The 13,015-nt window shown below is 38.8% G+C and overlaps 2 protein-coding genes across 2 annotated transcripts; both read right to left on the reverse strand.

The window, feature by feature from the left end:
* Nucleotides 1–506: 506 nt before the first annotated feature.
* Nucleotides 507–1,702, reverse strand: LOC140924031 (uncharacterized). Its single transcript, XM_073374035.1, has 2 exons — nt 1,464–1,702; nt 507–1,415 (listed from the first exon to the last, which is right to left on the reverse strand). Exons 1-2 carry the CDS (start codon nt 1,605–1,607, stop codon nt 507–509), a joined length of 1,053 nt encoding a protein of 350 aa, XP_073230136.1. The 5' UTR covers nt 1,608–1,702.
* Nucleotides 1,703–6,288: 4,586 nt separating this feature from the next.
* Nucleotides 6,289–8,691, reverse strand: LOC140924623 (E3 ubiquitin-protein ligase TRIM45-like). Its single transcript, XM_073374640.1, has one exon. The coding sequence runs from the start codon at nt 8,656–8,658 to the stop codon at nt 6,409–6,411; it is 2,250 nt and encodes a 749-aa protein (XP_073230741.1). The 5' UTR covers nt 8,659–8,691; the 3' UTR covers nt 6,289–6,408.
* Between the last annotated feature and the right edge of the window lie 4,324 nt (nt 8,692–13,015).

Consider the following 13,015-nt stretch of genomic DNA (forward strand, 5'->3'; position numbering starts at 1 on the left):
GTTCGTCAAAGTGAGGCAAAACGTTACCAAGCGCCTCAAAGCGAGGCAAATGTGTGTCGACGACAAATGCATTCTCGAAAAACCCTCCCTTATTAATTACACAGGACACCCAATAATGTACAGAACAACCATCACAAATAAGGGGTTGAGTTCTCGAACCTAGAACGCAAAAAGAAATCGTTTCTCGAATACAGAACTTTATTAAAAGGATGTTCAAGTTAACTCAATCCTTCAACAAATACGTTATGTACATAACTTGATTTAAGACCACAAGGTTTCACGTTGGACTAAATGCGGCTAAACTTGCCTACAATAACATTATAGCGCTGCTGTACAGCTGACAAATACATTTATTAATCAAACAGGGATTTGCTTATTATGTAGTTTTCTCAGGAAAAAAAGGACAATTTTTATTGAAATATCTGAATTCGATGATTGGCTTTGTCGCACACAACAATTTGATCATTACTTAGAACAGCTACTGAGAGTGGCTGATTGAATTCTCCTTATTTGCTGCCATTTGCACCGAATTTTCCGACAAACTTCCCATCTAGTTCAAAGACTTGTATTCTATGATTGTTTGGATCACAAACCAACAGGTGCTTTGACTGAGTCACTGACAGAAAAAATGGATAATTAAACTCCCCGTCCCCTACCCCCTGCTGACCAAACTTGTACTGAAAATGCCCCTCCCTGTTAAATACTTTGATACAATGTTCATCTGAGTCTGACACTATAAAATATTTATCACACTGAACACAGTGAGCAGGGAAACTAAGAAAACCCTGCCCACCTATCTTCATTACAAACCTACCATCCGGGGTAAAGATCTTAATCAGTTTGTTACCTGTATCAGCAACAATAACATTACCATTACTATCTAAGGATAAACCCCAAGGGTCAGAGAGCTGAATATCAAGGCTTCCTTTGCCGCCAAATGAACCCAGGTGCCTCCCCTCCCAACTAACAATCTGTATTCTGTGGTTTTCACTGTCTGCTACAAAAATATTCCTGTCCTTATCAATGGCTACTCCAACAGGGAATTTGAATTCTCCAGCATTTTCACCTTTGTGACCAAAGGATCTTAAGAAAGTACCATTACTGTCAAACACTTGACCACGATGGTTTAACTGATCAGCTACTACTATTTCGCCCGCATCACTCACTGCCACCCCCAGAGCAGCCTTAAACATTCCTTCACCCGAGCCTTCCTTTCCCAAAGATAAAACAGGTTTGACTTGAAATGGTTTAAAAATCACAGTAAAAGGACTACAAGAAATATGTTTCCCGTTTACTTTAACTAATAATTTGAACGTCCCATGAGCTCTGGGATAATAAGTGATTTTGTAGATTCCATTTTTGTTATCATCTATTTTCACTTGGGTCACGCATTCTTGTCCTTGTTCGTCCTTGATCTCTATCGTGACACAGTCCCTCTCATCATGGCACTGTTTTCTCTCCGCGTTTCTTGTGATCAAATTGAATTGAGCTTTACGTGCTACAATTCCTTCTTTCAGTCCATCACCTTCAGCCAGAGATTCGCTTGGTTTTGTTCGATTACCTTCTTCCAAGAAACCAAGTTCTTCGCCGTTGACGACATCAAGCATCTTCTGATTTTTCACGAAACCAAACGTTTTTAGACCACTGGGGTCATGAACAATAAGCTAGGTTTCATTAAATCCATGAAAGATTGTCTGTAATGATTTTTAAGATGAAAAACTTCCGTGGTGGTATTTTGTTTTAAAAGTTTATCAGCTTCCTTCAGTGATGATTCGGTTGCATTTGTCTGTCGCTGAATCGCACTTCTTTTTGCTTTTAAACTTTCGAGTGACTTCTTCGTTTGGTATTCCACAGCGGTAATAATATTTTTCATTTTTGCTTGAATTGTTTTGATCAAGCCATCAGCAAACCTTTGGACATCTCTCCTGGTGATTTCACTTTGTTGAATCAGCTTAGCACAGTCCTCGTCTAGTTGAGCAATTACGTTCAGTTTCGCATCTAATCCTTCTCTTTGCGTTTGAAGGATGGATTTTATTTCGAGTGCTTTGTTTTTAGCTTCTTCGTGGATTAATTTCAAAACATGACCTCCCTGATGTACTGTCGCAATTTGTAATAATCATCGCACTTTGTAATACCTGTCGCAATTTGTAATAAACCGGGTCGCACTTTGTAATAAAAAAGCTGTCGCAATTTGTAACAACTGTCCATCGCACTTTGTAATAAACTAAGCTGTCGCAATTTGTAAAAATTCCATCGCACTTTGTAATAACTTTTTGAGAGTAATTAAACTTACTTCGTCAACATTAATATAACGCCAAAATATGCATGGTACTTCATAAACAAAGATGATGACGTCTGCTAGTAGCACGTAACAACTCCGCTCATTCGAACATTTAACTTTATTCACAGTCCCAAACATTTTTTTCAGATTAATGTTGATTAGTTATCTGATTTACGAAATGCTGTATTCTTAAACCTCGCTATTGTACTAGGTGGCTTGCATTCAATGGTTACCCGGCGGGTGTACTTCCTTATATGGCCAATACGGGGATGCGCCTCTGGACAGAGCTTTGCCAGAGTACAGGATCTAGACAGAGCTAGACAAACTAGACACAAACGAGCCATCATTAAGAAGCATTTAATTTCCGCAAATCGTAACATCCATCCTACATCATTCGAATAAGGACACCAGGAGAGTTCAAGCTTTCCTTGTTAGATCTTATAACAGGTCGACAAAACACGTGGTGCACCGTCCTTGTCTGACGCGCAATATTAAAGAAGTAATAGTGGCTTCCATATGCATATTTTGGCCAACTAAATCAAACGAGGCCTGGAAAGATTCAAAATGTTTAGTGCAAATAATAAAAAAAGCACTTCACCAGTCGCAAACCGTCGAACCACAACAGAAACCTAAACACAAAATCTAGTTAGTCGCTGGCCAATACCTTCGTATGTACTTGTTTTATAACACTCACTTGGGGTCTTACACTAAGCCGGCTGGCCATTTGGTCCATTATTCTCACTTGATTTGGTCCCATATAGGAACAAAAGGAGTACTCATTCCATATTAAAACAATTGTTTTCTATAAGGAGTCCTCTAAAACAAATACCATGGGGATAGTAGAAAATTATCCTTCCCTGACTATAAACAATTCGTAAGACCTTGCAATTCTTCCGAGCGTGTTCTGGATTACTGTTTTTCCACAAAATGGAAAGGATGGAATAAACCATCCATTACTACTTGAGTTACCCTATCTAAGGATCAAACCAAAGACACAAGGCCAACAACGTAAAAAATAATACCGTATTAAAGGCTCGAGATCCTCAAAAACCATACCCTATCAGGCGGTACTTACCTATCTAGCCCATCCATATATAGGATTATCCCCCCCCCCCCCCCCGAAGACTTCACGTGTCACGTGGCAAGCAGACATGAATTTGGACGACAAATGCCAGGTTATTCATGAATTTTCTGTTGTTAAATGTTGCTTTTGTTATTTAAATATTTTTTTTAATTTAAACATGATTCATATCTTTTTGATGATATGTCACAGGAAGTTTCATGTCTTTCATAAAGCGTTTCTAGTTGGTCACGTGATTAATCAAGGCAGAAAAAGTTATAGCGGAAGACATGCATGTTTGACCAAAGAAAAGGTTACGGAGATGTTACGTGCTAGCAGACGTAGTCATCTTGTTTATGAAGTACCATGCATATTTTGGCATTATATTAATGTTGAAGAAGTGATTAGAATCACACTCAAAAAATTGTTACAAAGTGCGATGGAATTATTACAAATTGCGACAGCTTAGTTTATTACAAAGTGCGATGGACTGTTATTACAAATTGCGACAGCTTTTTTATTACAAAGTGCGACCCGGTTTATTACAAATTGCGACAGGTATTACAAAGTGCGATGGATTTATTACAAATTGCGACAGGTATTACAAAGTGCGATGATTATTACAAATTGCGACAGTACAAACTCTCCACAGACCATAGAAAATTGTGGTCCATTTTTTAAAACCTCAGTGGGAACCACGAGCCGCAGTAACACTGACAGTTTTTAACGTCGATTTCTGTTAAAGTTTCTCCGGGATTGCGCGGGCAAGAGAGTGGGAAACAAATTGCACCTTCATCACTTCTTTTCCGTGGTCTGTACTTACTTCGGCCATTTAGCTCTCGACCAATTAGCGCGCGAGAAATCCGCTTTAATGAAAAAGGCGATGCAATGTTTCAAACACGTGATGCAGCGAGTGCTTTGAACAGCTTCAAAAACTTGGTACCTTGAGTATTTCATTTCTATAGTATTGCCAAATAATGTTTTTCCAGTTTGATTGTATTGATTGATAAATGACTACTAAATCTCCCGAACTTTAAAGGTTGGTCAAGAAATGTTATGCCCCGGAGTTATACAAATACATTGTGAGGGTGTATGAACTCGTTTGCAACAAACTCGTGTAGACGTCTCAATTTATGGTTAAAAACAATAAACAACTCTATCGACCAAATGCGACAGCCATAAAGGCGCGTTCATGTCTGCACAAGACATTAACCCTTTCACTGCCAGAGTGGTTGATGGAGTTTTGTAATGTGACTGTAACCTTTGAGTCAGCGGACAAAATCCTATGATTTGACCACTCAAATGAAACCTCTCTGCTTGTACTTTCACATAGTGCTATTTGTTTTTCAAAATTTCACAAACTAAAATTTGGAAATTTGGTCGAAATTTGCTTTTGGCTAAACTTGGCAGTGAAAGGGTTAAAGAGCTTCAGCAACGAGGACAGCGACGGCAGCGAGAACGGCAAAAATGCAATAAGTTTAGATTGGCAAAACAACAACTTTACACGTGCATCACGCGTTTTTGTACATTAAATTTCGTTTTGGTCACTGCACGACTACGACATGAAAATGCCTATTTTCACGCTTTATAAAGGACACAAACACGAGACAATGAATTTCTCTGTCTCTTTCTAAACGTGAGTGCGGTCCTCAAGAAATCAACTGCACGGAAATTCGCTTAAATTTGACATTTTCAACGAATTGGAATAAACGTGGCAAAGTTTAAAAGTGACGTTTTCGCTGCCGTCGCCGTCGTCGATGCTAAAGCGGCAACAAAAACGTGAATTCACGGTGTTGCAAACTTCATCGCCGTTATTCCATGTCATTCAGTTTGTCAAAGTTTTGGCGAATTTTTCTGGCAGGAATTTAATAAATCCAAAAGGACTGTATCAAAGTACAGGTAAAGAAACAGAAAATTGGTGTCATTTGTTTACGTCCTCCAATAGACGTGAAATTTTAATTAGGCATTTTCACGTCGTAGCCGTGCAAAGACGGCAAAGAAATTTTCAAAATAGCATGGTGCATGTGCAGAGTTGTTGTGTTGCTAACCAAAATATACCATATTTGCCCCCCAAAATTTGGCAAAAGCATTGTTTTCAATTTCTCTTAGAACGGCTTTAATACCTAGGAGAAATGAAAATCAAAGTTTATGCAAAATTTTGGTGGGCAAACAAGGTGTATTATGGGAGATGTACAAGTGGCGAATTGCTTTTTTATATATAAAACGTTCTCGTCGCCGTCACTGTCGTTGTTGTTATTTAAGCTCGGCTGTTTCCACAGTTGATAACCGTACGTTGCTAAAGAAGAGTGATTCCAAAGCGACATGAAGGGCACTGGAAATTTTACGTAATTGCATACTGGTAAGAACTGTTTATATGACTCATTCTTCAATTGTTAAGCAGTCTTAATATTTCGAAATGTATTGTTTTCGGTGTTTTCTTGGTTGAAAAACTCCGTATTTGGGTAACTTCTATCAAATGAACTCTTTTTTGGTCTTTTTAATAGGCTGAGAATCTATTCTGGCATCTGTAAGATTTTCGTTGAATTTTTCGCTTTCTAATTGATTTGCAAATGCAAATGATGACCTGTCGATCCTAATTAGCATTCCATTGTTTCAGTCATTCAACTCCCCCAATGCTGAATTCCAATTCCTTCCCTCACTTTTCGGTCGTCAGATGAATTTTACATGTCCTTCCACGAGAGTATGCCTATTAAATATATAGAAGTTTTTGAAGCACAAATAGATATTTCGCAATAACGTATTTCTGTTCAAAGAAAGCTTACCCCTGACTGCCACCTTTCTGTAACTTGGTTGAGAATGAATATTAGTAAGAATTAAAGAAAAAAGATCGTTTATGGAATACAGAACTTTATTAAAAGAATATTCAAATTAACTCACTCCTTTAACAAATAAGTTATGTACATAACTTGATTTAAGACCACACGGGTTCACCTCGGCTAAATGTGGCGTACAATAACATTATAGCACTGCTGTACAGCTGACAAATACAAATATTAATCAAAGAGAGATTTGCTTACTCCTTTCCTCCGGGAAAAAAGGACAATTTTTATTGAAATATCTGAATTCGATGATTATTTTTGTCACACACAACAATTTGATCATTACTTAGAACAGCTACTGAGAATGGTTCCTTGAATTCTCCTAATTTAGTGCCATTTGTTCCAAATTTTCCGACAAACTTCCCATCTAGTTCAAAGACTTGTATTCTATGATTATTCATATCACAAACGAACAGTTGCTTTGACTGAGTCACTGACAGAAAACGTGGACACTTAAAATCCCCGTCCCCCTCCCCCTGCCTACCAAACAGGCACTGCAAACGTCCCTTCCTGTGATATACTTCGATATGGTTTGTATTTGAGTCTGACACTATAAAATATTCACCACACTGAACACAGTGAACAGGAAGACTGAACAACCACGATATACCTATCTTCATTAAAAACCTACCATCCGGGGTAAAGATCTTAATGAGTTTGTTACCTGTATCAGCAACAATAACATTACCAGTACTATCTAAGGATAAACCCCGAGGGAAAGAGAGCTGACTATCAAGGTGTCCTTTGCCACCAAATGAACCCAGGTTCCTCCCCTCCCAACTAAAAATCTGTATTCTGTGGTTGTCATTGTCTGCTACAAAAATATTCCTGTCCTTATTAATGGCTACTCCAATAGGGCGTTTGAACTCTCCAGCATTTTCACCTCTTCGACCAAAGGATCTTAATAAAGTACCATTACTGTTAAACACTTGAACCCGATGGTTCTGGCTGTCAGCCACTACTATTTCGTCCCTATCACTCACGGCCATCCCCTCAGGATACTTAAACATTCCATCACCCGAGCCTTCCTTTCCAAAAGATGAAACAAGTTTGACTTGAAATGGTTTTAAAATCACAGTAAAAGGACTACAAGAAATATGTTCCCCGTTTACCTTAACTAATAATTTGAATGTCCCGTGAACTATGGGAAAATAAGTGATTTTGTAGATTCCATTTTTTTTATCATCTATTTTCACTTGGGTCACGCATTCTCGTTCTTGCTCGTCCTTGATCTCTACCGTGACACGGTCCCCTTCATCATACCACTGCTTTCTCTTCCCGTTTCTTGTGATCAAATTAAATTGAGCTTTACGCCCAACAGTTCCTTCTTTCAGTCCTTTACCTTCAGCCAAAAATTTGCTCGGTTTTTTTCGATAACCTTCTTCCATGCACAGGAAACCAAGTTCTTCCCCGTTGACGGTATCAATCGTCTTCCGATTTTCCACAAAAACTAAAGTTTGCAGACTACTGGGGTCATGAACAATAGGCTCGGTTGGATTCAATCCTTGGAAAATTGTTTGTAGTAATTTTTTGAGTTGAACAACTTCCGCGGTGGTGCTTCGTTTTAAAAGTTTATCAGCTTCCTCCAGTGATGATTCGGTGGCATTTATCTGTTGCTGAATCGCACTTCTTTTAGCTTTTAAACTTTCGAGTGACTTCTTCGTTTGGTTTTCCACAGCGGTAATAATATTTTTCATTTTTGCTTGAATTGTTTTGATCAAGCCATCAGCAAACCTTTGGACATATCTCCTGGCGATTTCACTTTGTTGAATCACTTTAGCACAGTCTTCGTCTAGCTGAGCAATTACGTTTAGTTTTGCATCTAACTCTTCTCTCTGCGATTGAAGGATAGATTTTATTTCGAGTGTTTTGTTTTCGGCTTCTTCTTCGATTAATCTCAAATCATGACCTCCGTGATTCAAAGTGACGCAAGTTTGGCAAAGAGCCGTCTCGCATTCTTTGCAGTAGTATTTGAGCTCTTCTTTCTGGTGACGTTCCTTTGAACAAAACGCTGGTCGCTTCAATATATCCTCGTAGTCCTTGTCTTGGAACTCTTTTACCGCCAATACGCGGTGTTCCTTTTTGTCTCGCATCATATTGTGACCAACCAGGCATTGCTCGCAATAAAATATGCAACACTGGAAACAATACGAAGCTTCTGAACTCTTTTTGTCGCAGTTTCCGCATGTAACTTGAGTGTTTTTGCATTCTTTGATGGCAAGAACATCCATTAAGCCGTTCAAATAGAAACTGGTTGGAAGATCTTTTAGATCACCGCTCGCAGGTACTCTGCTTAGGGTTTGGCACTTCGGGCATTTAATGGCCTCTCCGCCGCCGCACGTCTCGTACCATTGTTGCAGGCACTTCAAGCAGAAACTGTGCAGACAGGAGAGATGTTTAGGATCCGTAAATAAGTCCGAACACACCGAGCAAGACACTTCTTCACGAAGATTGTAAAACAGCGTTGTAAGATCCATGATGGCTTCAGGAACAAAGGCAATTTGACCTTCGATGCACTCCACACCCAATAATAAAGTCTTGTGACTTTCTATCTTTAGCTTTTCGCGGAAACAAAGGTCGACGAGCCAATCACGATCAATGTTGTAAGAGTCCTTGTCGCGCCAGCTTTAGTTTGCCATTTTAAAGGCAAATTATTTTGAAACTTAAACCAGACATAAAATCAATAACAAGATGAAGATTAAATCCTTTGTCAAGCAAGAACGCGTGAAAGCCATAACTATGAAGGATGCTAAATCAATTGCGAGTACTGCGTATTTAAAAGCGAAACATCTGTTAGCCTGTCTACTGCCGCGCCGTCTCTCTGCTCTATTTTGTTCGAGGGGAGGGGTTACTGTACTCGTTATATACCCGTTTTAAGACCAAAACGGCTCAAACACCATACCCTTTGGGGCGATACATACATATATGGGTAATAAAATGGAGTAACCCCCCTTGACACAGTCTAAACAAATGTCCGTGAAAGAATTATATTGCCATATTATATAGTTAACCCACGGACCAATCCCCCACCCTTCCCTTCAAGGGTTTAAACCGGTTTTAAAGCAAATAAGTTGTTCATGTTTTCCGCAGACAAAATTTTGGCAAAATTTATACAAGTTTTTAATATATTATGATAGTGTCAAAGGTCCCTAACAGGGCCGGCTATACAGCGTAATTGTTTCTGTTACAAATCCTGTAGGGCTTATGACGTTAGGCAAATAACAACACAGCATAAGCCAGCAGCAGGATGTTGTAACTACCCTGACCCCCCTTTACGCCCCACTTATTTTTGTCGGTGGGGATATCAATTCGTTTAGTTGATCATTTATTCTTTCTCTTGCAATGTGCTTATCTTTAGCGTAATTCTCTTTTGGCTAAGCTCAGTATATTAAGCTTTAGGAATATTAAACTCGTGCCGGTAAGAGGTTGGGTGAATGACACTAAAAGTCTTTCTCTTCTATATTGAGGGTCGTGTAATTTACAAGCCTCTTGAGCTCGTATCTGGCCTACGTAATTGACCGTAATGTTAAATCTTATTGTGGGTAAAGATCTATATTCTATGCCAAGAGAGAATAAAACTCTCTTGTCTAAGCTTGAAGCATAGTTGACACGAGAAACAACTCTAAGCAAGGAAAATATTGCTGGATGCCGATGTTTAGGGTGAATGAGGCTCCATACACATAATTCCACTTACCCCCATGTCATTAGTTTCCCCTTTGGGTAGGATCACCGGTAAACCAGGGAGATTGTAAAACGGGCGGAGCAAAGGTGACCCCCAGGGGTGGGGGAATATAAAAAAAGGCCCCTGGTCAAAGTGCTTTTCAGTGAAGGACGTAGACTAGCACGACTGAGTACAAACTCTTTATTGCGAAGGAAATGAGAGTCACGTTTTCTCGTGCACAAAATAGACGTCTTGCCATCAAGGAAACATCATTGTGTTAAAGCAGTAGGTTTGAATTTCGCTGGCGAGCCATCGCTTTTATAGACTTTTATTCCGGTATCCTCAGAAATGCAGGCAATGTTGAGTTGCACGAACTCTATGTTGATCACCACAAAGTGTCCTCGTTATTCCATGGTCTGTTTTCTCATCGACCATAGCTCTCGACAGATAAACGCGCAAGAAATCGCTCAGTAAAAAAGACCATGTAACGTTTAAACAAGTGGTGCTGTGAGTGTTTTGAACAGCTTCAAAAACTCGATTCCGGTAGTTTTATTTCGGTTAATACGTCTGCGAAGCAACGCTGAAATGCTGGTTCTCAACCCTCAAAGGACAACGAATTGGATTTGGATTTCCTTATAACCTGATTGGTCAGTTAAGCAATGTATTTTTTTAAGAGGCCAATCATGGGGCGTATTCCAATTCTGGTTCGCAGCTAGAGATTTAGGTTCGTTGGATGCGAGGGCACGTGCAAATCAAAAGAGTAGAAAAGCTAACTTCACCAACATTTGAAACTTTTTGTTGAGTTACTTTCTTTCATGATGAATTATAAGAATTATTTAACATTATTTTTAGGCTTTTTGTCGCGTTTTCTTATGTACTGAATAGACATCTTATCAGGAAGGTAAGAGAAAGCAAGTATTGGGTTTAAATTTTACTGTCAAACATCGCTTTCATAGACTTCAAACCAGGCATATTCAGAAATGCAGGCTTTTGGCGTATGTTAGTCATCAGAAAGTATCCTCGTGAATAAACGAATGTTTTGGACATATGAAGTTCTCTAAAACAATTCTTAGTTTGCCATGTTGGTGGTTGATACAATAAAAATTTTTTTTTGAAGCGGATAGCAACACTATTGTTCTTGACCACAATATGGCCGCCGTGACGTCACAATTGCAAACCCGAGGTCAATTTAATAAAACTTTTACAACTGTAATTTACAAGTGTAGCTATTGTTTTAGGTTCCTAAAACAAAAGCTAAAATGGAAAATTACACTTGTAAAAGTTTTATTAAATTAACCTTAGCAATAGCCTCGTACGGTTGTAAAAGCTTTATTAGCCTGGGAACGGGCTCTCTGTGTTCCCCTCTAGACCAAAGGTCTGTTCACAGGCTAAAGCTTTATTAGACTGTGGTGTGTAAATTAAGTTAACTGCAATATGAATAAGGATAGGAATTCCTCACTCAAATTCAAAAAAGGTTGCCTGCCTTTCTGGAAATAAAAAAGAATATGCTTGATTCCGTGAGAGAGCAGCAGTCCCAAATGTAATTTCAAATAGATGTAATTTACTCGTTATGAATTAGACGGGCTAAGTTTTAGCTTTTAAAGACAATTTATTTCCCTGTTGCACGAAGAAGTAGTAAATAGTAATTCAGAATATTTTAAAAGTAAATAATAGATGCACACACTTTCATTTAACTTGGATGATTGAAAGTTTTCTACAACTAAAGTTCTGAGGAATAGAATGTAAGTGCTAAGCACAAGTAGAATGGGAAATAAACCCTAAAAACCCTAATATCAGTATCCATATTCTCCTCACTTCTCTCCACTCTGATACCAATGAGGAGAATTTCTTTGTTGATATTTTCCGTTTCTCATGACCTTTAAGGTGATGCTACACGGGGCGGTTCGCAACGACGATTTTTAGTGCAACACAGCATGGCAATGTTGGAACAATGTTGTAACTATTCGCAACAATGTTGCAACGCTGTGTTGCACTAAAAATCGTCGTTGCGAATCGTCTCGTATAACCTTACCTTTAGAGGCGATTAGGTATGAAAATTCTAACGAAAAATAAGATGGTAGACTCTAGTAGGGCTTCAAGGGTTATACACCACTAAATATTGCATAGAATGTAGTTGAAATTCAATAAATGATGCTGTTAGTTTGAAGTCTGTTCCCTTCCATGCTCTTTGTCTCCACGACCGAACAGGGAAGAAACGATCTCACAAAATAAGAATAAAAGAACTTACAAAATTACAAACCTGAACTGTCATTCGCCGCTTTAGAAGGGAGGAAACCGGGCCGAATGACTTACGAGAGAAAGGGAAAAAAATTGGCCAATAGCTGACCGACACGTCACCAGTTGGGATCCCAGAAACGATTGCGCGACGCATTTCGGCTCCAGTTCCCTTCTCGTTTCAAAGAGGGGCGGGGGGCGGGAGGTGATAGACAAGACAAGACAAGACAATGCTTTATTTGGAGTCTTATACAGTCCTATGTACATCGACTTTATCCAAATAATTTAAAATCATAACACACATTGCACACTAGTGGAACTATAATCAATGTTAACCTAAAGAACTAATGAGCTTCTTTTCTCATAGCAGTCGAATACGTATTTTGCAATTCACTTTTGCACTGGTTTGTTCTTGCTCGGAAGGTTTATTAACAACATAAAAACATCATCTGGTGCCATTCTGTTTACTGATATTCTGTATTCTTTGTTTAAGTATTCAAATAAAGTATTTCTTTTTTCTTGATACGCAGGGCACAGAGTTAAAAAGTGTATTTCATCTTCTACGTCTTTTTTACAGATATGTAGGGAGTTACTGCCTGAGAGGACAATCAAAATGACGCAATTTCTTGTTTCTTGCATGGGACTTCCCTAGCTTTTTCGCCGGAGTTTTTATAAGGTCTTTGAAATATGACATCGTTATTATTCCATACAGGTCTGACTCACTTTCCCATGGTCTATACCATATAATTGACCACAAAATGTTCAAGACTTTGCAGGCGCACCATTCCACTGCAACTCCTTGTTCCACGTGATTATTTTTGAACATTTTGACGTCATCTATCATTGATTACTAATTTTACTAACGAAACTAATGAGGAAAGAGTGACCTCTTTCCCAGGGTTCTCTCAGCTTGAGTATACAACCTCGTTCCCAGGGTT

This window comes from Porites lutea, chromosome 14 (genome assembly GCF_958299795.1).
Source record: "Porites lutea chromosome 14, jaPorLute2.1, whole genome shotgun sequence".
Taxonomy (NCBI): Eukaryota; Metazoa; Cnidaria; class Anthozoa; order Scleractinia; family Poritidae; genus Porites; species Porites lutea.

Coding starts and splice junctions, on each gene's coding strand:
- LOC140924031 (XM_073374035.1), bottom strand. CDS start 1,607: ATGCTTGATGTCGTCAACGGCGAAGAACTTGGTTTCTTGGAAGAAGGT. Junction 1,416..1,463: donor TCAATTTGATCACAAGAAAC/GCGGAGAGAAAA, acceptor GTCACGATAGAG/ATCAAGGACGAACAAGGACA.
- LOC140924623 (XM_073374640.1), bottom strand. CDS start 8,658: ATGGATCTTACAACGCTGTTTTACAATCTTCGTGAAGAAGTGTCTTGC.